General features: G+C 37.0%; 1 protein-coding gene across 1 annotated transcript in view; it reads left to right on the top strand.

Moving 5' to 3' along the window:
- SNX4 (sorting nexin 4) overlaps nucleotides 1–27,674 on the top strand; it is a 91,408-nt gene that overhangs the window by 51,377 nt on the left and 12,357 nt on the right. Inside the window, exons 8-10 of the mRNA XM_043997049.1 lie at nucleotides 5,537–5,598; nucleotides 8,832–8,897; nucleotides 19,010–19,099. Coding sequence (XP_043852984.1) covers nucleotides 5,537–5,598; nucleotides 8,832–8,897; nucleotides 19,010–19,099 — 218 coding nt within the window. The remainder of the gene's footprint in view (nucleotides 1–5,536; nucleotides 5,599–8,831; nucleotides 8,898–19,009; nucleotides 19,100–27,674) is intronic.

The raw sequence follows: 27,674 nt of genomic DNA, 5'->3' as shown, positions 1-27,674 counted from the left end.
TAATTGGTAACAGGTGTCAAGGCCAAATTCAACACTGTATTTATCATGACACCTGAGATAATTATGGGGGGTTACCATAAAAGAACAGAGAAATGATGGGATATGAGCATTCCCACACTTGAGCAATATGTACTGCCCATACAGTATGCCAGGCTTAAAATAGGTGGATGGAATATACGTCCATGCCACCGAACATATTGGAGGAAACTGAGTCAGACTTAATCAGATCCATGGGATTAAGATGTCCATGGCATCAGGCATATAGGAGGGAGCATAGAAGCCAGGTGTAGGAGTGAGATGGGTGGGATGAATACTTCCAGCCATCTGTACAATATTGTGGGGAAAAATAAAATAAAATATTAAACCAAGAGAATCCAACCTCAACATTTGTCAAAAGCCGTTCCCTTGGCCATACCTTGACTTCATGCATGTCTCCCCTCATGTGTATTCCTCTTGTGATTGGATGGCATCTTGGCCAACTGGCATCTGATAACTCAGAATAAAGGCAATTAATGTCTTAAATGATAAGTTCCCATAATCCAAGTCTCATATGTATTTAAAAATTGAGGATAATAAATGATTGCAAAAAATGTGAATACATCTTGACTCAGAACACAATATATAATTATGCAACAATTTCAAATAATACCCCTTTTTTAAAAACTTAGTATACAATTACTTTTGTGAAAAATCTGAATATATTTAAATACAAGTTAAAGCATAACAGAATCTCAAAGAACTTTTTTTTTTTTTGAAAAAAGAAAACTTTTACAAATGTTCCCCTCTTTTTTTTTTTTTTTGGAATATGCTTATCAAAAATAATACTTCTAGAATCAATTTACACTTGCCATGGCAAACAATTTGCTAGGGAAATGCTTTAAAGAGTTTGATCAAATAATCAGTTGAGAAAAAATAACAAAAACAAACAACTCAGAATATGGGAGCACAATACTCCTAGAATTAACATTGTATTATGAAATCAAAACCATGTTTCAAAATTAGATAGATGAATGAATAGAAGAAGATACATGTGGAACAATAAAAGACAATGAAATTCAAACTAGGGAAATCTAAATGAATATGAACTTAATATCAATAAGAGTATTATAAAATATAAACTTGATCACATGACTATAAAAAGCTTTTACAAATATTCTCCTTGTTTTAGAAACTAGGTATAAGACACAATCTCAAAAGCATGAAAATCTCTATGAAAATAAACCCATACCATTAATTTCAAAATGTATATGTAATAGCATAGAAATCCTATGTAACCTCTGAACTGATACTATTAATAATCTGAGTGAATTTAGAACACTTTTGATTCCGATATCTAAAATCCCCAATACTCATATCAATACCTTGCTGCTTACTTCTACATTTCTGTAAAATATATACCCTTCCATGGCAAAAGAATCGGAGTCTTGAACTATGTTGATGATTGTCATTCTTATTCGGCTTAAGTTTTTCTTCTTTAACCCCTCTATATTGTCTGTCAGCCTTTCACCATACAAATGCTTTATAAGATTACTAATTAAAGACAAAAGCAGGTTAGCAAAATTATGAACAAAACGAGCATATCTGGAATTTAAAGGGTTTTCTAAAGTTGTCTCAGAAGCACAGCCAGGCTGGGGAAGGGGTGAGCCTGAAGCTGCAAATGCAGTTAGAGAAAGTTGAGCATGCGCATTAGATCTTTGGACTTCCCGGGCCAGGGAAGCAATGGGCTTGGCCATGGGAGGAGTAGAGGGTGGGGTCTGGAGAGGAGGGGAGGGACCAGAGCAATTTGAATCAGACTTGATTTTGAACTCAGGCCTGGATTCCTCTTCCCCCACTTTGCCTCCAGGTGCTAGGGGATTAAAAGCTTCTAGAGGGTGGGTCATTGCCTCCAGGCATGCAAAATTAAAGCAACAATTAGTGTTAGAACTGGGAAAAGCTGCAGGAATCTCTTCAGGTTTCTCTGAAAAAGCATGGTTGGGAGAGGGAGAGATATTTCCTTGTGTGAGTAAGTTGCTGGCTCTTTTAACAAAAATAAAAAGAAAAATAGAAAATCCACAAAAACAAAGCATTAACATGATCTTATCTCCCATTTGTCTGGTTAAACAGACTAAAATCAAAATAGGATAATTAGGGAGTTTAAAAGGTCCATTCGAAAAAATTTAAAGGAAAACACAGCCAGTACACCAGTACTTAGCAGTTTAAAGGGTAGGGGAAATTTCTTACCCAACCGGAAGATCAGAAGTGAGGTTCAGCTTTCCTCTTCGTGGTCAGCCATCTGTTAAGGGCTAAAATTCTAGCTAAACTGTCTAAAATATCTAATGAGTGGTCGCCAATAAATTATAAGCTTTAGCAAGAGTTAGACTTTTAAGCATTTATTAAGGAGAATAAGAATTTGGTAAAGAGAGAGAAAAAGGCCTAAATTCCTAGCTATTAAAGGGAGAGCACATTTCTAGCTCCGCTCTCCACCAGAGTCCAAAGGAAAGAGCCCGAGACTGAGCGCCAGTCTCTTCCTTCCTCCTCCCACTAGCCCGCGTCACTTCCTGACTCCTGGTCTTGCCCTCAAAGACCTTCCCTTCATGGGCAGAACTCCTCTACAGTAAGTATCCAGCAGGTGGCGTTATTCCAATCGTTACAAGTAATAATGCAGAGTAGTTTTTGACGCAAGACAAATACCTTTTGTCATATATTGTATCTTCCCATATTTTAAACTTTAGACATCAATCCCTACTTAATCTTTACCTTTTGCTTAAGTCTCATGTGCTTGGAGCGCCTCCTTAGTGGCTCCTTTCTACCTCATTTTACCTGATCAGGCCAGTTTCACATTAACAACAAAGATAAATGAAATAGTTCTTGCCCCTAAGAAGCTTACAGTCTAATGGGAGGAAATGACATTTTTAGATAATAAAATATGAACTAGTAAATTCAAAGTAATTGTATTGGAAGCAGGCAGCACTGATAGCTGTGGGGTGGGAAGAGAATCAGGAAAGGCCTCATGTGAGTTCTAGTTATCAGAGTTTAAAATGTTCCCCCGGGAGTCAAAAACCTTTACTTGGGCTAATTATTTTAACTAGAACTAGCTCCTACGATCTGGGGGATTTATTATCCAAGTGCAGCTGTGTGAGGTTTCCTTTTATAGTCAGGAAAAAAAAGACCCTAAAACAGGGGTTCTTAACTTGGGATCCATGAGCTTGTTGGGTTTTAAAATATATGTGTCTTTACAACTGTATTTCAATATAATTGGTTTCCTTTGTAATCCTATGTATTATATTCATTTAAAAATCTTATTCCAAGAAGAGATTCATAGGCCTTACCAGAGTTGTCCATTAGACAAAAAAGATTAAGAATCCCTGCCCTAAAACTTAGTATCAGGATCATAGCAGTCATGGACTTACTTTGGCAGTTAGGCTTTCCCATTCCTCCTTTCTGGAGCTCCTCCCTGGGTCTTCCCTTTTCTTGTATTAGCCTGGCTGTACCATGGCTATAGTAATTTTTTCTTTGAATCGTTTGCTGACTGGCATGATAATCGTCTATCACATTGTTTAGAATTTTGGAAAAGTCTTTTGATCCAGTAGGTTTTTTTTGTTTTGTTTGATCCAGTGGTTTCTATATGTTATGACCCAGTCAGGGAGCTGCATATGCCCTGCTCCCCAGGCTGACCAGCAGTCTCATGAAAACTTTCTTCACTTTCCCTTTTCTACCCTTACAACTAGAGGCTTCCATATCTTGTACCTCTGTGACTGAGAAGTATTGAGTGAGAAGAGGAGATGCTCCTTTTTGACCTGTTTATACTCTCTCTGGCCATCTCAAACTCCCTCTCTGCAAAAGAAATCGACATGAAATACTCACTCCCTTTGCCATTTAACCTGTAGATTAGTCAGCTTCAAGTAATGTTTCTGAATGTTTGTTGTTCAAGATCTCCTGACAGAGGTTCAAGTTTCCTTTTTCTTTTGTTCAGATCCTTACAGGGCTCTTAGTTTTCCTTGGCTGTCAGGACTGTTCTTTTCTGCTATTATTGTTCCATTCTTTTCCTGGAAGAGGGAACAAACCTTTCAACCTGAGAAAAAACATTAACCATTCCTCTATACCTCTCCCAGGGCATGACACAATAGAGTGTGACTAATTCTAAAAAAGCAACCTTTCTTCACACTTGTTCTTAGGCTTCCTGGAGCATGTATATTCATTACTTTTCAGGGTTGAATTCACTGCTTTTTTTCTTTTGCCTATCATCATCACTATTAATCAAAGGTTAGTTAATTTCTTTGCCTATGTACTGAGCAGGATCAGAAACTGGAGAGTTAACCTATGAGGCACTACAGGGAGTGGAGTATATGCTTTTTTCTGATTGGGTTGGACTCTGCAAAAGTCCATTAGACTAAAATTTTTTTCTAGAATACTAAATTCCATGGTAGACATATGTTAGCTGTAAAGGTTGACAGCTTTAAAGAATCACACTTACTGTTAAATAGTGGGTTTTAATACAATACCTTTTAATACCTTTCTTTGAGAGGCAATGTTGTGGGTTTGTTGCACCAAAAATTGCAATTCCTTACTGCTCATTTCAACTCTCCTTTCTCTTTTGTCTCTTCTGTACCATTTTGGGGCAGAATTCTAGGTCATGTGGTCACTGGGAGATAGGCTCGGAGTAGGAAAGGCCATGTGGCATGGGCTGATAGGTAAGATCTAGGAATATGGGACAGAAGGCAGGATTTTTAGGGTGGCAGAGGAAGCCAACATTCCCAAAAGCTTGGGTCCAGAAATTAAAGGTAATAACTTTGGAAAGCTCCAAATAGAATGTGAACTAAGTTCTTCCTGGGGTGAATTTGAAAGATTTTTAATAGATGTGATCTTATACTACCATCTCTTGAAGTTGATGGCTTTCAGATATTTAAAGGATTAGTATCTTCTTTAAGGACAGGCTTTACTAGCATTGAGAATTCTTATAGGTTGGTTTGGTAACCATATTTTCCTATTTTATTAATTTATCAAGGATATGGTGCATCATTAAGATATTGAAGGGCTTTAAGGAACAAATCAGACACTTATGGTTTGTGCAGCCAATGCTAGACTCTGGTTTATACTTTCAGGTGATATTTGTGACATTTGAGAAATTTTAGTGAGGGTTAACTAGTCAAAACAGCACACAATCCAATACTAACATGAGTTTTTATGTAATATTTGTCCCATAAAGTGTTATATTGTTTTTATTCTATTTTTAAAATATAAATTTTTCTTTTTTAGTATATTACTTTTGGTTTTAAAATGCTAAACTTGTTTTGGGGATTGGAAAATTTTTACCCTTTTTGTGTGTGTGTGTGGGGGGGCAATTGGGGTTAAGTGACTTGACCAGGGTCACATAGCTAGTTAGTGGCAAGAGTCCGAGGCCGGATTTGAACTCAGGTCCTCCTGACTCCAGGGCTGGTACTCTATCCACTGTGCCACCTAGCTGCCCCAATTTTTACCTTTTTGGTAAAAATAATTTGGTAGTAAACAATATAAGATAAACCCAAACTAAATCAGCTTCTATAAACATTTATTTTAGAGAGTGGCAGACCGACTCTATGGTGTCTATAAAGTTCATGGAAATTATGGAAGAGTTTTCAGGTAAGCATATCTTTATAAATGTATGGTTCTTGACAGTAGAACTTTTATAGGATGTGATGTTTATACCATAGTAAAAAGAACATTGAAAGTAAGAGTCCAAAGAGGCTGGTTTCACTTTGCCTCAACATTTAGTTGTCATGGGACCCCCCCCCCAAAAAAAAAAAGAGAGATATAGTTGTCATGGGACTTTGGGCAATGTCATTCATCTCTTAGCCTTAGAATGAAAATAATACTTACATTATCTACTATCACAGGGGTCTTTTTCAGAAAAGTGCTTTGTAAAATGCAAAGCACTATACTAATGTGAACTGCTTACTATTCTTAATAATAATCAGAATTCATGATATTTAAAAAGACCTTCGTTACAGGGAAGTATTTCTTAGTCTTAGAGTGTTTTATATACATGTCTTTTTTATATAAATCATTTGTTCTTGTACAGTTCTCTTTTCCTAAATTTAAGAACTTAAATCTTGTTGTTCCTAAAGTTTTTTACTTCCATCCTGAATTTCTTGCTAGTCTTCTATTATAGTTTTTTTTTTGGCTGAATTATCTTTTTAAAAATTTGTGGTAGATGCATAAGTTTTTAGTCTCTAGTCACTTAAGGATATTAACTTCTCAATGCATGTCACTTTTTAAAAACATGTTATAGGTTTGTGGTGAAATTCAGGTGCATTTCAGAGCAATATCAAGATTGTTGCTAGTATATGTAATGCAGAATTGAATGCTTTTTATATTCCATGAAATAAATAATAGACACTGCTATGAGTAGATGAAAATTCCCCCGTCCCCTGAAAAAAGATAGTTATTGCAATAATTTTCTAAAAAATTTATATAGTTGGATGTTACAATAATGTATCATGTTGAATGTCACTATATAATTCTCTTAATTTCTTATATTAATTATTGTATCTCTTTAAGCAGTTGCTGGAAATTAGACTCACAGTATTTGAATTCAGTCTGAACAAATCACAATGCAATGTCTTTCTCTAACCTGTTTCCCAACCAATCTTCAAATCAACAGAATAAACTAATCAAAACACATGTCCTGTGGCAAATATTCACCAACAACATTCTTATTAATGTTGTAGGAAAACTAAGCAGAATGTATTTGGGTTTTCAATAGGTCTGTTTAGTATTTGAAATTTACCTTTATCATAGACCTTTCTCTCATGGGACACATCTGTTGTCCAAAATATCACTGAAAGGAGAGCCATTCACTATATAGTCTTGGTACCCATGTTCACAAAAAATGAAGAGAAACCAAATCTTACCAAGATAAAACATTGTAATCACTAAAATGTCTGGCATAAATCGGTCAGGAAAGCTGTTTTTTGTTGTTGTTATTGGTAGGACTTAATCTGAGACTTAAAGGAAATTGAGGGATCTGAGAAATAGATGATGAAGGAATATATAGTAGTTGTGGAAGACAAACAATAAAATTAAAAGTTGAGCTACAGAATTTTAGCAAGGTGCTTCATACCCACCTTCTAGAATTTTATACTCTTTCTCTGGGATATTTCATAAGTTGTTTTCTTAACAAATTCTCATTTTATTAATGTTAATTACAGAGATCCTTTATTGCCTGTTGTGTTAAAGAAACCATACTGTTTACCATCAGAATTAAAATAGAATCAGAACTGAAAGTCTTTAAAAATTTTTAAGTATTTTTATTTTTAAGTAAATTTTAAAAAATTAACCAAATCTGCCTTCTTTCCCTACGTTGACAAAGAAAGAAAAACAAAAATGTTATAAGTATGTGTAGTCAAATGAAACATTTGTGAATTGGTTATATGCAAATACATACATATGTATGTGACTGCTTGTGTGCATGCATGCACATACACTTACATACGTACGCACACTGACACACGTATATATCACTCTGTACCCATAGTCCATCGCCTCTCTGTTGGGAGGGTGAGTAGCATGTTTCATTATGAATCCTCTGGAATCATGGTTGGTCACCAACAAATTGGTCGGTGTTCTTAAGTTTCTCAAAGTTTTTTTTCTTTACAATATTGTTGTTATTTATAAATTATTCTCCTGGTTCTTCTCAGTTCACTCAGCTTCATTTCATACAAACCTTCTCAGGTTTTTTGGAAACTGTCTTCATCATCATTTCTTGCAGTACATTAGTATTTTATCACATTCATATACTTTAATTTGTGATGGATACCTCTTTAGTTTGTAATTCTTTGCCATTGCAAAAAGAGCTGCTATAATATTTTTGTACATTTTCCTCTTCTCTGACCTGTTTTGAGTATAGACCCCAAAGGAAGTCTTAAAAAAAGTTCTTTTTTGTTCTGAACTTGATAAATATCAATGTAGATGAACATTTCTGTATAAAAAGAATGGAAAAAGAGGATTGCATATGAAATTGTGAATCTATTACATAAAGCTTTTTTTAAAAAGTATATAATAAATTTAACATAGTAATTCCAGAGCTAGAAGGTTCTTTAGAGACCAGCCACATATTCGACTTTCACATTTTAAAAATCATAGGCTCGTAAGTATGGAACTGGCAAGAACCTCAGAAACCTTTTAGTTCAATTCCCTCATTTTATAGATGAAGAAACTGAGCCCTTAGGATGCTACTTGCCCAAGGCCACACAAATTCTACCAGAGATGGAATTTGAATCCAGGTCCAGTGACTCCAGAGTTATGCTACTGTTCTACTTTGTTTCTGTATAAAGAAACTGAGTCCAAACAGGTGAGCTGAATTAATTAGGGTTACACAATGAGGTAATGACAAATCCAGAACTAGAGTGATATTCTTTTAGATTTAGGTAGCAAAATTTGTTTAGCCCCTTCCCAGTCAATTATTCTTTACTAGCATAGGAAGGGATTAAAACTTGCACTGACTCTTAGGAACCTGTATATGGGATCTTTTTTTCTATTTTTGACCTCTTCGGAGTATATGCCTAGCAGTGGGATCTCTGGGTCAAAGCACAGTTAAGTCACATTTTTTTTCTTTAGCATATTTTGAATTGTTTTCCAGATTGGTTGTACCAGTTCACAACTCCACCAACAATGTATTAATGTGTCCATCTGATAAAAAGTTTTAAAGTGTGATTGAGTTGGATTTATTGCTTGAACATAGCAATTTCCTTACATGTCAAATATACACAGTCTTTAAATGTTATATGGAAAGAAATAGTATGGAAGACTAGACTGTTTAACTTGCCACGTCCTTAATTTATATCATATTTGTAATTTTATTTGTTTTTTCTTAGTGAATGGAGTGCCATAGAAAAAGAAATGGGAGATGGACTACAGAGTGCAGGACACCATATGGATGTGTAAGTTCTGTATGAATGTTAGATAATTTGACGTAAAGTTTTTTATGTGTCCTAATGACAGGATTTGTCACTGTTTTTGTCTTTCTTTTGAAGATGAACCATTTCAGTTCACTTCAAATACTTATTGTATTCTTTGTCTATATTGTGTGTGTGGTGTTTAATAGTTCCTTCTGTGCTGAGCATATATGGATGTTGGTCATTGAACCTGAGAATATTTGTTAGGGGAAGAAAAAAACTTTAGAGAGCACCTACATTGGCCTCTTTATTTCAAAGCAGAGGAAAATTGAATGCCAGAGGAGTCAAATTGCTTTCATAGTTAAACATTTAGTTAGTGGCAGAGGCAGGAGTAGGACCCCCAGGCCTCATGACTCTCAATCATTGCTCTTTCTACTATGCCATTTTCATAGCAGCTTCAAAAGTGCTTCTTTGTACCTCTGCCTCAGAAACTCATGGCAAATAGGAAACTTATGTTCAAAGAGTAACTCTAGGGGCAGCTAGGTGGTGCAATGGATAGAGTACCGGCCCTGGAGTCAGGAGGACCTGAGTTCAAATCTGGCCGCAGACACTTAATACTTACTAGCTGTGTGACCCTAGGCAAGTCACTTAACCCCAATTGCCTCACCAAAAACCAAAAAACCCAAAAAACCCCAAAGAGTAACTATCTCTCAGAGCTGGCCTGTCCATTCTGATATTTCCTAGCCATCTGCAGAGATGCCATGTTGCTTTAAAACTGTATTTTGGGGGCAGCTATGTGGTGCAGTGGATAGAGCACCAGCCCTGGAATCAGGAGGACCTGAGTTCAAATTTGACCTCAGACACTTGACACTTACTAGGTATGTGACCCTAGGCAAGTCACTTAACCCCAAATGCCTCACCAAAAAATTAAATTAAATTAAAAAAATTAAAAACAAAAACCAGCAACCTGTCTTTCATAAACCCCTTATATGTTTCTTTTACTCTCCTTGCTTGTGTTTACTTTGGCTTATTCTATTAGTAGTCTGGAAATTCTGCCCAAAGCCCTTTTAATTTTTCTACAGCATAATAGTATTTCATTCTTATAGGACCTTGGACAAATCTCTTCACCTCCCTAAGCCTTAGTTTCCCCATCAGTAAAATGGCAATGTTAATATTTGCACCTTTTGTCTCACAGGGCTGTTGTAAGGAAGGTGCTTTGTAAACTTTGGAGTGCTATAGAAATATGAATTGGGGGCAGCTAGGTGGCGCAGTGGATAGAGCACCGGCCCTGGAGTCAGGAGGAACTGAATTCAAATCCGGCCTCAGACACTTGACATTCACTAGCTGTGTGACCCTGGGCAAGTCACTTAACCCCAATTGCCTCACCAAAAAAAAAAAGAAAGAAAAAGAAATATGAATTGTCACTATCATCATTCTTCTGTTCAACTTTAGTGATAACTACATGCTAGGATTTTACTTTTGGAGATCTTATCCTACCACTTGGTTTTTATTAAACTTATAGATGATAAGATTGAAACTACTTGAGATGACATCTTTGGTAAATTTAGTGTTCAGAATCAAATAAGAAGTAGAAGGCTCTACCACTTTTGTAGACATAGAGTTTGGCACATTCTGAATCTCAGTGAAACCTCAGTGAAATTTACTGCTTCATTCTTTACCCCTTCACACACATTCTCATAGTTGGGGCTTTCTCAATGTTCATGATATAAGCTTTTGGTATATAGCCTTATTTATCATTTGGAATCCACTAAGGAAGGGGGGGGCAATTGCACATATCCAAACCTAACTGAAATTTGTTGTTCATCTCAGGCAGGGATCTGTGTAAGTAAGGTTAAACAACATCCGTAAGGACACACATATACTCCCTTTTGATGTTTCAGTTCCTAGCTTCTTATCTTAAAAGTCAGGTTGGATTTCTTTGCAAAGATAGTTGTCCTTGAAAGTATCAATAAACTGTAAAAACCAAACCAAAACCAAAAAACCAAACCACACACAAGAAAAGTAGCACATACTGCTTATCTATTTTCTTGGAAAACCAGATTAGATTGTGCTAAACTTTAGGTTTCTCTAAGCCTTATGGCTCCAGCCATAATACTTCTCTCAGGACATTTAGGGTTTTTAATCCTAACCTCAAACTAACACCTCACTTCCAAAACATGCTAAGTGCTTGAGCACTTTTTTTTTCTTTAAATTTATTATTTATTTTTGATTTTGAGTTCCAAATTTTCTCCCTCGCTTCTCCTTCTTCCCTTCACTGAGAAGACAGGCAGTATGTGTGAAGTCACATAAAACATTTCTTTATTAGCCATATTTCCAAAAAAAGCAAGAAAAATAAAGAAAATTAGAAAATTATTCATTTGCAAAGTTCATCAGTTCTCTCTGTTTCTAGATAGCATTTTTTTTCATCATGATTCTTTTGGAATTATTTTGGATCCTTGTATTGATCAGTGTAGCCAAGTCTTTCATAGTTGATCATCTTTATAACATTGCTGTTACTGTGCCCAATGATCTCCCAGTTCTTCTCACTTAACTTTATATTAATTCATATGGATCTTGCCTTGTTGTTCTAAAACCACCTACTCATTTTCTATATAGCACAATAATCCTCCATCACAGTCATATGCTACAACTTGTTTAGCCATTCCCCAATTGATAAGCATCCCCTTGATTTTCAATTCTTTGCCACACAAAAAGAGCAGCTATAAATATTTTTGTATCTATAAGTCTGTTTTCTTTTTCTTTGATCTATTTAGGATATAGACCTATTAGTGGCATTGCTGGGTCAAAAGGTATACATGGTTTTATAGCTTTCTGGGCATAGTTCCAAATTGCTTTTCAGAATAGTTGAATCAATTGACAACTCCACTAACAGTTCATTAGTGTACCTATTCTTCTCATATCCCTTCTAGCATTTATCATTTATGATAGATATGAGGTGGTACCTCAGTTGTTTTAATTTGCATTTCTCTAATCAATAGTGATTTCTAGGATTTTTTTTATGTGGCCATAGGTAGCTTTGATTACTTCTTCAGAAAACTGCCTCTCTATATCTTTTGACCATTTATCAATTGGAGAATAAAGCTTATTTTTATAAATTTGACTCAGTTCTATACTCAGTATATATTTGAAAAATGAGGCTTTTAGCAGAAACACTTGCTCTAAAAATGTTTGATATTACTTTATTGTCTATAGGATCTTTGAAGTTTCCCTAATTATCCCTTTTAATGAAGTCTATTTTTGCTTTTGCTTTTTCTGAGATCATGATTGCCTTTTTTTTTAAGTTCTGCTGAAGCATATTAGATTCTGTTCCACCCCTTTATTTTAACTCTGTGTATGTCTTTCTGTTTCAAGTATGTCTCTTGTAAACAGTATATTATTGGATTCTGATTTCTTTTTTTTTTTAATTTCTTTTTCTTTTTATTTTTTTTAAGGGCAATGGGGGTTAAGTGATTTGCCCAGGGTCACACAGCTAGTTAAGTGTCAAGTGTCTGAGGCTGGATTTGAACTCAGGTCCTCCTGAATTCAAGGCCAGTGCTTTATCCACTGCGCCACCTAGCTGCCCCTGGATTCTGATTTCTAATCTATTCTGCCATTTACTTCCATTTTATGGGTGAACTCATCGCATTCACATTCAGTTATGTCTTTCCCTCTATTCCATTTTCTTTTTATCTTGTCCCTCCTCAAAAATCTATTTTGCTTCTAACTACTGTCCTCCTTAATCTGGCCTCCCTTTTATTGTTCCTCCCCCTTCCCCACTTCTCTTATCCCTTTCTCAATTGGGCAAGTTACATTTCTATACATGCCTAAGTGTGTATATATGTTCCTCCTTTGAACCAATTCCTATGAGATTGAGGTTCAAGCATTGCTCAACCCCCACCCCCATTTTCTCCTCTATTGTAAAAGCTTTTCCTTGCATGCCTTTTTTGTTGTTTATATATTTATTTAGAATTTCCCCCTACCTTACATGTAAAAACAAATTGTAACATCGATTTTTAAAACTTTGTGTTCCATCACCCCTTAATAACTCAGGCAATTCAATATAAGTTATACATGTGCAGTCATGCAAAACATAGCAGACAAAAAAACTTTAGAAAAAGGAACTAACCACCACAACAACTACATTTATATAGTACTTTAAAGGGAGATTTCTTTACAAAACACCCATGAGGTTGATTATTGCAACAACAATAATAGCTAACATTTATATAGTACCTTATACCTGACAAAGAGTTTTCTTCACAATAGCCCAGCAAGTAAATACCATCACCACTACCACTACCATCCCCACCATCATCATCCTAGCCTTACATTGCTTTTGCCTCTACTTCAGATTTTTTACCTCAGTTACTATTGCTAACTGTGTTTCCTTCCATCCTATTACCTCCCCATGATATTTACTCTATTTTCTATCTTCTTTTACCCTATCCCTCCTCAAAAGTGTTTTGCTTGTGACTGCCCCTTCCCCAGTCTGCCCTCCCTTCCTTCACCCCTCCCCCCTTATCCTCTTCCCTTCCCACTTCCCCACAGGGTAAGATGTATTACTGTACCCACTTGAATGTGTATATTATTCGCACTTTGAGTCAATTCTGATGAGAGTGAGGTTCATTCATTCCCCTGCTCTTCCCCCTTCTTCCCCTTCATTCCATAAGCTTTTTCTTGCTTCTTTTATGTGAGATATTTTGTCCCAGTCCACCTCTCCTTTTCCCTTTATGCCAGTGCAATCCTCTCACCCCTTAATTTTATTTTAAAGATGTCATCATGTTATACATGTACAACCTATATCAGACTGCTTTCCATCTTGGGGAGGAGGGAAGTAAGGAGGGAGGGAAGAAAAAAAAATTTTTGGAACTAAAAATCCAGTGAAAACAAATGTTGAAAACTATTGTTATATATAATATATAACTGGAAAATAATAAAATAATTTTTTAAAAAAAGATGTCATCATGGGGCAGCTAGGTGACACAGTGGACAAAGCATCTGCTCTGGACCCAGGAGGACATGAGCCCAAATCCAGCCTCAGACATAAGACACTCCCCAACTGAGCAATCCTGGGCATGCCCCCCAACCCTGACTGTCCCCCACACACACAAAAAATAAAATAAACAATAAACTTGCATGCCTTTTTTATGTGAGAAAAATTTCCCCATTCTATCTCTCTCTTCCCCCTTCTTCAGTGAATTTTTTTGCCTCTTTTACCATTAGGTCAATTCTGTTTTTTATGATATTTTCTTCAGTATTTTTTGTGCCTTTTACCAAGCTATTAATTCTCTTTTCACAATTTTCCTCTACTGCCTTATCTCCCTCTCTCTTTTTAAAAACTCTTCCAGGAATTCTTGCTGGCTTTTAGGTTCAATTAGCATTTTTCTTTGAAACATTGTAATTGCTTTGACATCATTGTCATCTTCTTGGTCTGTGTCTTGATCTTCCCTGTTACCATGGTACCTTTTTATGGTTAATTTTTTTTGTTCTTGTTGTTTGCTCATTTTCCCAGCCTGTTTCTTGACTTTGAACTTTTTGTTAAAGTTAAGCCCTGTTTACCTGGGTCTGAGGAGGCATTTCCCAAGATACATGCTTTTTTTGTGCTGCTGTTTCAGAGGTAGTTCTGGAGTTCTGGAGAATTTTGGTGCTTCCAAGGTGGTGTGATCCGGGGAGAGATGTGGCTGGTACTTGCTTTCCTGGTCTACACTCTCATCTTTACTCAGAAGAAATCCCTGCACCCCTGCAACCACAAATGCTAGTGTTCTCTTTGCCTTGGTACTGTGACCAGGGCCCCTGCTCTCTTGTAACTGACCTTCAGCACTCTGTTCCTCCCTAGAACTGCAACCCAGAACTATGGGCAATAGAGTTATCAGTCGGTGCCATCTGTACACAGTGCCAGCAAAGGGTCCCCTGTAATCTCTCTCTTTTTTTTTTTTTTGAGGCATTTGGGGTTATGTCACTTGCCCTGGGTCACACAGCTAGTAATTGTTAAGTGTCTGAGGCTGGATTTGAACTCAGGTCCTCCTGAATCCAGGGCCAGTGCTCTATCCACTGCACCACCTAGCTGCCCCTATAATCTCTTTCTGATCAGTTGTCTGACCCTTGCAGTACATGTGGGCTGTTCTGACAATTACCCAAGTTTTCTTAGACCAGAAAAATATCTCAACCTGACTTTGTGTTGGCTCTGCCACTCCATATTTGATTTGAGGTGTTATTTTAAAGTTGGAGAGGAATGTTGAGAGAGTTCAGCTGTATTGCCCATAATCTACCATCTTGGCTCCACCCTTTCCCTTTAGGGTGCTTGAACACTTTTTAATTCTAACCTACCACTCAAGGATCTTTCTGACCTTGATTTTTTTTTAACATGTATTTTTAAATAATGTTGTTGTTCAGTCATTCAGTCTCATCTGACTCTTCATGACCCTATGGACCATAGCATACCAGGCCCCTCTATCCTCCACTATCTCCCTAAGTCTGTCCAAGTTCATGTTCACTGCTTTCACAGCATTTTTAAATAATAGAAGAATTTATTGAAAGCTTCCAACAGTTCGGTTTCTTTGAAAATGTTAGGCAGTGTGTAGGGTTTCCATGGTGTTGGACAGTACACATAGTTCTGTACTGGTTCTGTAAAGGAGTCCATGATCAATTATGCATTAAGTATGCTTGCAGAGAATAGATTGATTAAAGTGTCTTTATCAATGTAGTCCTGCTTGGTTCCATTGGGGATAGGAAATAGAAGAGATAAGTAGTACCATCTTCTGCATACTTTGGCAGCCTTTCAGATGTGATCTGCCAAGTGTTCATTTATTTGCTCTGATCTAAGGTTTTCTAGGCCCAGCCTGAGGCTGGGGAAAATTGAAGTATAATTGCATCGAAGGCATATCCAGAGAAGACAGTGACACCTGGAAAGTTTTAGAGAAACTGGGTCAGAAATAGAGAAAAAGATTAGGAAGCTGTGAAAAGCAGGACCAACTTAGGAAAACTCATTGGAGGGTGGGGGCAAATGTAGTAGAGTATCCAGGAAAGGAAAATATAGCTCTCTTCTTCCCCTTCTGCTTTCTTATTCTAGCAGAAATTGATTCTTTGTACCAGACCTCAGGTCACTTGAAGGAGAAGGGAAAATCATATATTGAATCTTTGACACCAGGTAAAATTGTAAACCAACCAGAACCGAGAAAACATCAAGAAATTCAGAGGGAACTATTTGGGGGAAATGTCTCATTCAAGACTGGAGGGAAAAAAGTAGAATTAGATATTTAAATAGTGATTGGAAACAGTTAAGAATCATTAAACAAGATCATACAAAAGTGAATTTATAGGAGGAAAGGATCTTGGGGGACATCTAGTGTAATCCCTTTATTTTATAGATGAGCAATCTAAGGCCCAGAGTGACTTGTCCAAGTTGATAAAGCTAGGATTCAAATTGAGTCCATATTCCAAATGTAGTACTTTCCATTATACCATTTTGCCTATAATTTGCATTTTGATATAATCTTCCTTCTAAATTGAGCTAAGTGTTTTAATCTTGTCTGATGTAGTAGCTCATCCATCTCCTTTATCGTTTCGTTAGTGTTTCTCCCAGTGTTCTCTGACTCTGCTTTCTCTTTCTTGTGGTAGAGTTGTCATAATTAAACACAGTACTTTGGAAATGGACACACCATGGCTTTGTAAAACTTGGTTTTTTCCAGTACTTTGAGTCTCTATTTTCAGAAGATATCTACAGTTAATTCCTATGTCCCTTTCCTGGGACATAATTGATACCTCAGAGCCTATCATGGGGAGTTTTTTTTCCCCCTAAGTGCATTCATTATCTTGGAATTGGCCATACTAAAACTAAAACTTTTTAAGTTCTCCATAAAGAATCAAAAGATATTCCTCTCAATTTGGTATTTTACCTGGAAGAATTAATGTGATTTACATACTTAGAAATTTCATGGTGTATAATCTTCCAGATAATTTATTAAAATATTTAGTTATATCAACCTTAGCAGATGTTTATACATCTTTATCCTAAGAAATGCTTGTTTATTCCTCTCCTTTTCCCTATCTCTAAGCCTTGCGCACTGCCATCAATCTGGTTGTTGCTCAAAAGCCTTTTTGTTAACATTGACTTAGTATACACAGTCATAATTGTTTTAAAGCTAGAAGGAGCTTTTATTATCCTCAAGTGACTTCAAAGAATTTGATCTGTACATAGACAAAAATTCCTCCAAGCAAACATTGCAGATTCCTAGTTTCAGTGTAACACACTGTAATTCACTGTAACTCCAGTGTATATATTTGTGTCTGCCTATTGTACACACAGCTGTAAAAATGCACATTTTTGTATCGTGTCCCAAAAGTCTTGGTGCAGCCTTAGCTTTAAGTCTGCATCGATTCTTTTGGGATGCCTAACTCCTTATGAAGGCTAACCCCTTTACCTGTTCAGTTGATCCCATTCTATCCCATCTTCACCAATAGATTTTCCCCTATTGTCACCCCTACTCTTTTACTTATTTTCACTTATGTGTAAGATTGCACCAAGACTTTTGGGATAACTTGTACTTAAAATGACCTATAAATTTTATATTTATGGGGCAGCTAGGTGGCACAGTGGATAAAGCACCAGCCCTGGATTCAGGAGGACCTGAGTTCAAATCCAGCCTCAGACACTTGACACTTACTAGCTGTGTGACCCTGGGCAAGTCACTTAACACTCATTGCCCCACCCCTTCCCCCCCAAAATAATAAATTTTATATTTGCAAATTGTCTTTTTCAGCAACTTTTGTTGCCTTCTCCATTTAACAGAACAAAGAATAAATAGTAGATAAGATGTAAATTCTGATTTTTTTTTTCTTTCTTTAGTCATCCAGAAAGTGTTTATTTGGTACCTACTGTCCTTAGTTCAGTGCTAGGCACTTTAGGGGATACAAAGAAAAAAACCCTTTTTTTAATTCAAATTTTCATGTACAAAATTAATATGGCAATATTTTACATAATTGCACATGTATAACCTATATCTGATTGATTACTGCCTCAGGGAGGGGGTGGGGTGAGGGGAGGGAAGGTAGGAAGGATAGAATTTGGAACTCAAAACTTTAAATAAAAATGTTAATATTATTTTTTAAAAAAGAATAGGTATGGTTTGGATAAACAGTGGGGAGCACATTCTAGAAAAGAGGAACAGAATGAACAAAGAGATCAGAAATCACAGTGTGGTAATGAGAATGACCTGATCAAAGGAGGTGATAGTGGTCAGTAAGCTGTTGTTAAGAATTTGCTGTTATGGCAATGGTGTAAGATGATCTGCTGGAAAACATGTGGCTATTTTAAGCATTGCAATGGTTCAATACACCTCTGAAGGACTTAGGAAAATCGCAATCCATCTACAGAGAAAGAACTGATAGTAACTGAAAACAGATTGAAGCTTTTTTTTGGACAATTCCTTAATCTGAAGTTTTGTTTTTCTCTGTTTTCTCTCACAACCTGGCTAATGTGGAGATGTTTTCCATGACTGCTTATGTATAACTTATATTGAATTGCTTGAGTTCTTGGGGGTTGGGGATGGGAAGGGAGGGAGGGAGGAAGAGAAGTTGGAACACAAAGTTTTAAAAAATTGATGTCAAAATTTGTTTTTACATGTAATTTGGAAAATAAAATTCTAAACAGAGGAACCCCCCCCCCCAAAAAAAAAAAAAGAAAAAAAGAATTTACTGTTATGTGCCAGGCAATATGCTAAGTGCTGGAAAATGGCACAATATCTTTTTGTATTTTGACTCTACTTATTTTATAGAATGTGATACACACACACACACACACACTCATATGTAAACAGTTTGTTAAGAGGCATAGGCATAGGGGCAGCTAGATGGCGCAGTGGATAAAGCACGGGCTCTGGATTCAGGAGTACCTGAGTTCAAATCCCGTCTCAGACATTTGACACTAGCTGTGTGACCTTGGGCAAGTCACTTAACCCCCCCATAGCCCCGCCCCAACCCCCAAAAAGAAGGATAGGCATTTACCAATATTGCTGAAATGCATTGTTTTCCATAGGTTTCATTGCTTTTCCTTTGGGAAAAAAAAAGTCTTAATATGCATTAGAACATTAATATTTTGTATTCTAGGAAAATTGTTTAATTTTTTTAAGTATACATATACATTTATTTTTTAAAAATAGATATGCAGCTTCTATTGATGATATTTTAGAAGAAGAGGAGCATTATGCAGATCAACTAAAGGAATATCTTTTCTATGCAGAAGCATTAAGGTAAGTATAGTTAAAATTCCAAGTTACTTGCCTTGTGGTCATTCAGAACTGAGGCCATGTGCTTCAAAAGAATATGGGTAATGTGATTTTTCATTCATTTACTTAGTAAATATTTAGAGGTCTGTTATGTTCCTTTTTGTTAAACATTGGTAGAAGGCCACAAGCTAGTTTAAATCCTTTAGTTCCTTGTGGGAACAGTGATATTGTATCAAAACCTTCCCTTACCTGGATGAATTGAAACTCTTCCTGTTCCCCTAAAAGGGGGAAAACATATATACATAAAAAGATAAGTAAAGGTGAGTTATATGAATAATACTTTGTTCTGTGCCCACTGATGAACCATCGGCAATTTTTCAGCGGATGGGTAAAATAATGAAAACAATGTTTTAAGAAGATTGACCTGGCTGCAGCATTGCAAGATGTATTGAGTTTACTTAGACTGAGTAGGCTGGGTTTGAAGTAAGAATTTTAACTAGGGTAGTGGTGGTAGGAGTGGAAATGAAGAGATACTTTTAAAAACACTATGAATCTTTCAGTTGACATGACTGAGTGACTAACTGGATGTGGCGATCAAGAAGAGTGTCAGAAAACTCCAAATCTTAAAAAGAAAAGAAAAACCTTAAATAAATGCTCAATTAATTTTCCTTTTATATTACTATCACTTCCAACTGACTCCTTCCCACCAACCCCCAGTACAGTCTTCACAGCAAATAAATGCAGCTAAACAAATGTCTCATTCAGTATCTATGTCCACTGCCAAGAAAAGGGAGTTATGTTTCACCCATAGTTCAGTGAAGTCACAGTCACTGCATTGCTTAAGTCTGATCTCTTTCACTGTTGTTTTCCTTTTTGTGGTATTTGGGTAAATTGTTTCACTTAACTCTATATCATTTTGTACAAATTCTTTCAAAGTTGTTTATATTTATCAATCCTCTTGATCAATAATAGTATTCCATTGCATTCACACATCACAGTTTGTCCATCGCCCATATTGACTTTCCCTCAAATGCACTAACCTAACTACTCAATTCCTCAGTCTATTCACTTCCAGGAGATACTCCTCCACCCTATCTTAGCCACACCCTTGATCTTACACCACCCACAAATGTTCTAGAATTCTGATATCTCTTTATCTGATTGAAGTCTATTGGCTTTTCTCCTCTTCCTCTGCCTTCCCTTACATAACCTTTGTCCTCCAGAGAGTGCTGTACTCTTTGTCCATACTTTGACTTCTGATCCCTTGAGCCCCTCAGTTCTCTCCCAGGCCTTCTGCCTTGCACTAATCACTGTCTCTTCTCCCATTTTGATCCCTTGGTGAACCAATTCAACTCTAGATTATTCTCCTTTCTTGATTCCTCAACCCCTCTATTATATTGCCAGTTATGGCCAGCCAAGCCTCAACCCTGGATCACTCCTATCATTCACTGCCTTCACTATTACACATTTGCTCCTGAATGAAGGTGAAGAAAATCACTCGGCTCTTGTGACGGGGTTCTCTTCAGATTTATCTTACACAACTTCAACTGGGCAATCCTATACCTCCCATATCTACTCACTATCCCTCTCTCCATGGTGGCTCTTCAAAACCTTTTCATCCTTCCTCACACTTTTTTGTGACTTTCCCTCACTCTCAGCCGAGAACCTTGCCTCATACTTTACAGAAAAAATTGAGGCCATTTGCCATGAGTTCCTTCTCCCATCCTCCTCATCTCATATCACTCAGATGCCTTCTGCCACTATTTTCTCCTATATGCCTGTCTCATATGATGAGGTGGCCTGACTCCTTTCCTTTTTTTTTTTTTATTTTTGTGAGGCAATTGGGGTTAAGTGACTTGCCCAGGGTCACACAGCTACTAAGTGTCAAGTGTCTGAGGCCAGATTTTATTTTATTTTTTGGGGGCAATGGGGGTTAAGTGACTTGCCCAGGGTCACACAGCTACTAAGTGTCAAGTGTCTGAGGTCAGATTTGAACTCAGGTACTCCTGAATCCAGGGCCGGTGCTCTATCCACTGCACCACCTAGCTGCCCCTTATTTTCAATCTCTTCTTCTCTATTAGTTCATTTCCTACTACTTACAAACATACCTGTGTCACCCCAATTGTCAAAAAATCTTCACTTGATCTTTCTATCTCTGTTATCATCCTATTTCTCTTCTGCCCATTTTAGCTAACCACCTAGAAAAGACCATCTACAAAGGTGCCTCCACTTTGTCTCCTCTCACTCTGTTATTAACCTCTTAGAATCTAGCTTCCAACCATATCATTCCACCAGAATTACTCTCTCTAAAGTTACGAATCATCTTGTAGTTACCAAATCCAATGGCCTTTTCTCAAGCCTCTTTTTCCTTGACCTCTCTACAACTTTTGACATTGTTGATCACTTTTTCCTCCTTGATACTCTCTTCTCTCTAGGTTTTCAGGACACCACTTTCTCCTGGTTCTCCTACCTATCTGACGACTTCTTCTCTGTCTCTTTTGCTGGATCTCTTTCCACAATATACCCTCTAATTATAGGTGTCCCTCAGGATTCTGACCTGAACTCTCTTCTCATATCCTTGTATACTACTTCATTTGGTCATCTCATCAACTCTCATGGATTTAATAACCATCTCTATACTGATGATTCTGAGATCTACCTATTCTACCCCAGTTTTTCTACTGATCTCCAGTCTCACATGTCTCATTGCCTTTCAGACATCTTAAACTCAATATACCCAAAACAGAACTCATTATTTCTTCTCCTTGAACCCTCCCCACATTTCCTTTTACTGACAATGGCAACACCATCCTCCTGATCACTCAAGCTCCAAAACCTATGTCTCATCTGGATTCCTCACAATCTCTCACCCCCAGTCTCCAATCTGTTAGATTTCACCTTTGCAACATCTCTCAAATATGTCCTCTTCTCTTTGTCATTGGCATCTCTCCAGTAAAAATCCTCATTACCTACATCTGGACTATTATGATACCCTCCTGGTGGTCCTGCTTGCCTCACGTCTCTCCTCATTCCAATCCATCCTCCATTCAACCATAAAGTGATTTTCTTAAAATACTTCTCTTACCCTCTCACCCACCTACTCAGTAAATTCCAGTGCCTCCCTCTTGCCTCCAGATCAAATAAAAAATGTTCTGTTTGACATTCAAAGCCCTTCATAACCTTGTCCCCTCCTACATTTCGAGTCTTCTTATACCTTACTCACTGACACATACTCTTTGATCCAGTGATACTTGTTTGCTGGCTGTTCCACAAATGCGACACTCCATCTCTTGGCTCTAGGCATCCTCTCTTGCCATTCCCTGTGCCTGGAGCACTTTGCCTTCTTCACTCCAACTCCTGACCTCCCTACCTTCCTTTAAGTCCCAACTAAAATCCCACGTTCTATGGGAAGGCTTCTCCAACCCCTCCCCTCTTTATCCGGTATATAGCCTGATCTGTATATATTTGCTTGCCAGTTTTTTCACCCACTACATTGCAGGGTCCTTGACTCTGTATCCTCAGTGCTTAGTACAGTGCCTAGCACATAGTAGGTGCTTAAGTGTCTCTATAAATATTTTTGTATAAATGGTATTTTTCCTTTTGTCTTTCACCTTCTTGAGTTATGCCTAGCAGTGGTTTCTATAGTTTATTGACATTTCTAATATAACACCAAATTGTTTTCCAGAATAGATGGACATATTTGCAGCTCCACCAGCAGTGCATTAATATGCCTATCTTGCCAAACCCTTTCTGGCATTTATCATTTTCATCTTTTGTTATCTTTATCAGAATGATTGGTGTTTTAATTTATACCTCTCTTATTCATGATTTAGAGAACTCCCAAGTTTTTGAGATTGGTGTTCAGGAGAGTTTTGGTACCATTATTATGTCATTTTCATATTTGTATCTGCACCACTTAACCAGCCATTAAATATTTAGCACTTACTATGTTCCAGGCATTGTGCTAACGACTAAGGATACAAAAGGAGGCAAAAGATAGTCCTTGCCCTCAAGGAGCTTACAGTCTAGTGGAAGAGACAGCACCAAGCCCTATGCTTGGCACATAATAGGTACTTAATAAATGTTTGTTTTGTTATCAGAATAGGGAAGTCAAATGAAGGAACTGATGTTGGGAAGAAATGAATCAAACATGTTAAATCTAAATTTAGATGAGGAAAATATCCAAGTGGGAATATCTTATAGGCATTGGAAATGTAGGACTGGAGCTTGGAAGAGAGTTTGCAGTTATTGAGATCTCATTTGGGAAGTAATAATTGAAGTCAGAAGAATCAGTGAAATATTTGAGGAGGAAAGTATATAGAAAAAAGCAAAGGGCTGAAGATGGAACCTTGAGGGATATTCATATGTGAAGGCCTAATAAAAAGAGTTAAAGAAGTAGAGAGGTGGGAAGAAAATCAGGATCGCTTATGATCCATGGAAGCCAAGGGAAAGAAAGTTTTAAGGAGAGGCTGTGGTCAACAGTATTAAATGCTGCAGTTTAAGGACAGTAATGGATAGTAAAAAGGGGTTGTCATATTTGGCAAATTAGGGAATCATTCATGACCTTTGAAAATGTAGTTTCAGTAGAGACTGAAAGCTAAATATGACAGTGGGAGAGGCAGGGAGCATGCTTTTAGGAGAATAGTTGGTCTCCTTTCCCCTTCTCTCCCTCTAACGCTCATATGACCCAAGATGGCAGCAGTAGGGGATTTGTATGTGAAGACACATTCTTAATGGAGGAGCTGGTGCAGAAGATGGAGGCGGGGGGGGGGGGGGGGGGGAGGAGGAATGGCCAGCAGGAACCACTGATAAGGCCAGGATGAGGATGATAACATCAAGGAAAAGTTGTATGATGATGGTAAAGAAAAGAAAGAGGAAATAAGGTAACAGAAACAAAAGTTTTAGAAAATAAAAAAAAGCAGAAAAAAAATCAAAGAGAAAGAATAGCAACAGAAGAAACAACAAGAAGATATAAAAAGTTTGAAAAACCTGAAGAATATATACTAGAAGAAAAACTAACAGATCAAGTATGTCTAAAGAAATTACAGGAAAAAGCAGACTTAAATTAGCACAAGAATTAGCACAACTACTGTTAATAAACAATGTGTGGTATAGGGGTGGCTAGGTGGAGCAGGTGATAAGCACCGGCCCTGGATTCAGGAGTACCTGAGTTCCAAATCCGGTCTCAGAAACTTAACACTTACTAGCTGTGTGACCCTGGGCAAGTCACTTAACCCCAATTGCATCACTTAAGAAAAAAACAAGAACAAACAAAAAAACAAGTGTGTGGTATCAGAAGCTATGACTCTATTTTCTTTTTTCTTTTTTTTTTTTCGGTGAGGCAGTGGGGTTAAGGAGACTTACCTAGAGTCCACACAACTAGTACACGTCAAGTATCTGAGGTCGGATTTGAACTCAGGTCTTCCTGACTCCAGAACCAGTGCTCTATCCACTGTGCCACCTAGCTGCCCCTTCTATTTTCTTTTTAAAAGTTAATTTATTGGGGCAGCTAGGTGGCGCAGTGGCTAAACACACCGGCCCTGGATTCAGGAGGACCTGAGTTCAAATCCGGTCTCAGACACTTGGACAATTACTAGCTGTGTGACCCTGGGCAAGTCCCTTAACCCCCATTGCCCCACCCCCCCCACAAAAAAGTTAATTTATTTATTCTGAACTTAAGAAATAAAACAAGCATGTCCATAATATAGTAGAATAGGGGAAAAAAAAGATGATTGTACATGAAACTTGCAAATCTATTATGTACAACTTGCTATTCCTTTTAAATATATAATAAAGTTATCATGTAACTTTTTCCCTTTTTTTCATCCCCACCTCCCCCTCACTATACTATAGTACCCCCCCCACACACACACACAGTGTGTATTTCTATTTATCAATTCTTTGTGTGCAGATAACATCTTCCTTCATATGTCCTTTGTAGTTTAATTTAGGTATTTATAATAGTCAAAGTACTTAATTCAATCAAGGTTGTTCTAAAACAGTATGTTGTAGGGTAGCTAGGTGGTTGCAGTGGATAAAGCACGGCCCTGAATTCAGGAGGACCTGAGTTCATATTCAACCTCAGACACTTGACACTTACTAGCGTATGACCCTGGGCAAATCACTAACCCTCATTGCCCAGCAAAAAAAACCCCAAAAACAAAACACAATATTGTTGTTATTATATACAATGTTCTCTTGGTTCTGCTCATTGTGCTCTTTATTATTTTGTGCAAGTCTATCCATGTTTTTTCTAAGAACTACTATCTTACACCATTTACCAAAAAAAAGATCAAAGTAGATAAATGATATAGATATAGAGATGTTAAAAGAAAATTGAAGAATATGGATATATTACCTATCAGATTTATGGATAGTTTGATAATTTATGAATAAACAAGAGGTAGAGAACAGTGTGAGGTGAAAAATGAATTCATTATCTAGAGATGACTTAACAGAATTTGGAAAGTTACTAAAAGATAAAATTAAACAATATGAACCATATTGTATTATGCCATTTTCTTAGAAGCATTAGCTGGAGATATTTGTAATTTCATTAGAAATTGATGGCTTGAAAAAATTATCAATTCATTGACAGTGCAATGAAGTGAAAAACAAACAAGAAAAGCAAAGCAAAAAAGAACATTGTGGTTCCTGGAGGGGATTAAGATGATCTTGCAGACTATGTTGGTTGTCATAGAGGATATTTGTAAGGCTTTGAAGACTTGGTGTGACGTTTCATCTTTTCCCCATTGTCTTCTGTTGCACCTTCTACATGTAGCACAACTTCCTTTCCTTTCAGTTCTGCCAAATGCTACAATAAAAAAAATAGCCAGCACAAAAATCTTTTTGTGTTGGTGATTTAATCCCTTGCCACTTAGGTGCTAATGCAATGGGGAACTTGGTTCTTGCTGCCAAAAAGTTAAAGTCAGGAAACTTGGTTGCTACTGAATCACAGTAATAATGTCGTTGTTGCTATCTGGTTCCAGGGCAGCACAGTCACTAAATTGGATACAAGTAGTTGCAGTATGACAAAAAAACAAACAAACAAAAAAACCCACCCCCAAACATTCTGCAGTATTCACCAGCAGCATTCAATAATACAGCTATAACCATACCTCTTTGAACTCTTTCATATCTTGTCAGCAAACGCAATGTGGGACAAGGACATGTGGGCTGCATTTAGTATTAAAATTGCTTTGTCTTAAGATATAGTCTCAGAAGACTACTTATTTAAGGATACAGTGCCTGAAATGGCTACTCGTTTGACAAAAAAATTTAAATCGCCAAATCCCATCAACCTTGAAGCCACTTGAAGTAATGTCTCCACCATTGCATTTGACAAAACCCAACTTGTTGTATTCTAAGTGTTTAAACAGCCTAGTTCATATTTACTAGAATATTTCTACTGATGTAGCTCATAAGGGGGAGAATGGGAAATTCTTAACCTGTTTTTATTTACCTGATTTTAATATGCCTGAGAAACAAACTTCCTTTGTTCTCCTAGATTGTATTAGGATAAACTTTCACTGGGTTTTGGTCTTTCTTTTCCATTTTCAAAAGATGCTTAGCAAGCTGAAACAGTTACTACAGTTTGGTAAATTGTTAAAGTAACAATTGTGACATCTGCTTTTATAAAGCAACTTATTTAATAAAATCACTATTGTGAAGGCTTCAAAAAAAAAAAGGAAGCATAAGTGATGAGAAAGTGAAAAAAGTTACAAGTCTACTCATTCAAGAAGTTTGAAAGTGAAATAAGGAGAGAAATTGACAACAGAGTCAAGTCAAACTTTTTTGCAAGATGAGTAGACTGGATATGTTTGAAGGTAGAGGGGAAGGTTCCACTGTTGAAAATAGAAATAATCGTAGGGAATAGGGAAGACATTGGGTGGGTGAGTAAGCCTTGAAGGGGAAGCAAACATAAAAGATACTTGTAGTGACAGTGAAAGGAAAATAAGAGTCATGATAGCTGACATAAATGTACTCGAAGCCTTTGAAAACATTTTCTATATATTATTTCATTGTATTTTCGTAACATCCTTGAGTATCTATACAGTAGATGAGTAAACTGTACAGACTTGCCCATAATTCCATAGTTACTAAGTGTGTTACAGGTAGAATTTGAACCCAGGTGTTCTTAAAGTCTAGCATTTTAACATTCTGCCATACCTCTTCCTTTGCTAAATACAAGTAAATAAGGAGAAAGTGCTAACAACTGAAGGAATCTTGATAAAACTTCATGTTAGAGAGGCAACACCTGGGCTGAGCTTTGAAGAAGTTCTGCGGAGAGACTGTGTACCATGGAACAGCACTCTACAGATAGGGGGTAGTTTTGCTGTACTAGAACATGTGTGAAGGGGGGAGTCCAAAAAGATGGGCTGAGCCAGATTGTAAAGGGCTTTTTATGTTAAAGGAATTTCTCCTAAAGGAAATAGAGAGTCATTGAGGCTTGTTGAATAGGTTAATGACATGTCTTAGAGCTATGCTTTAGGAAGATAATTTTGGCAGCAGTGTGGTTGATGAATTGGAGGGAAGAAAAATTTGAGGCAAGGAGCCCAGTTAAAAGGTCACTGTGGGCAAAGACAAGATGGCAGAATAG

The sequence above is a fragment of the Dromiciops gliroides genome, chromosome 3, assembly GCF_019393635.1.
Source record: "Dromiciops gliroides isolate mDroGli1 chromosome 3, mDroGli1.pri, whole genome shotgun sequence".
In the NCBI taxonomy this organism is placed as follows: Eukaryota; Metazoa; Chordata; class Mammalia; order Microbiotheria; family Microbiotheriidae; genus Dromiciops; species Dromiciops gliroides.
The sequence above is the reverse complement of the archived record's forward strand: the minus strand, read 5'-3'. Positions and strand labels throughout refer to the sequence as shown.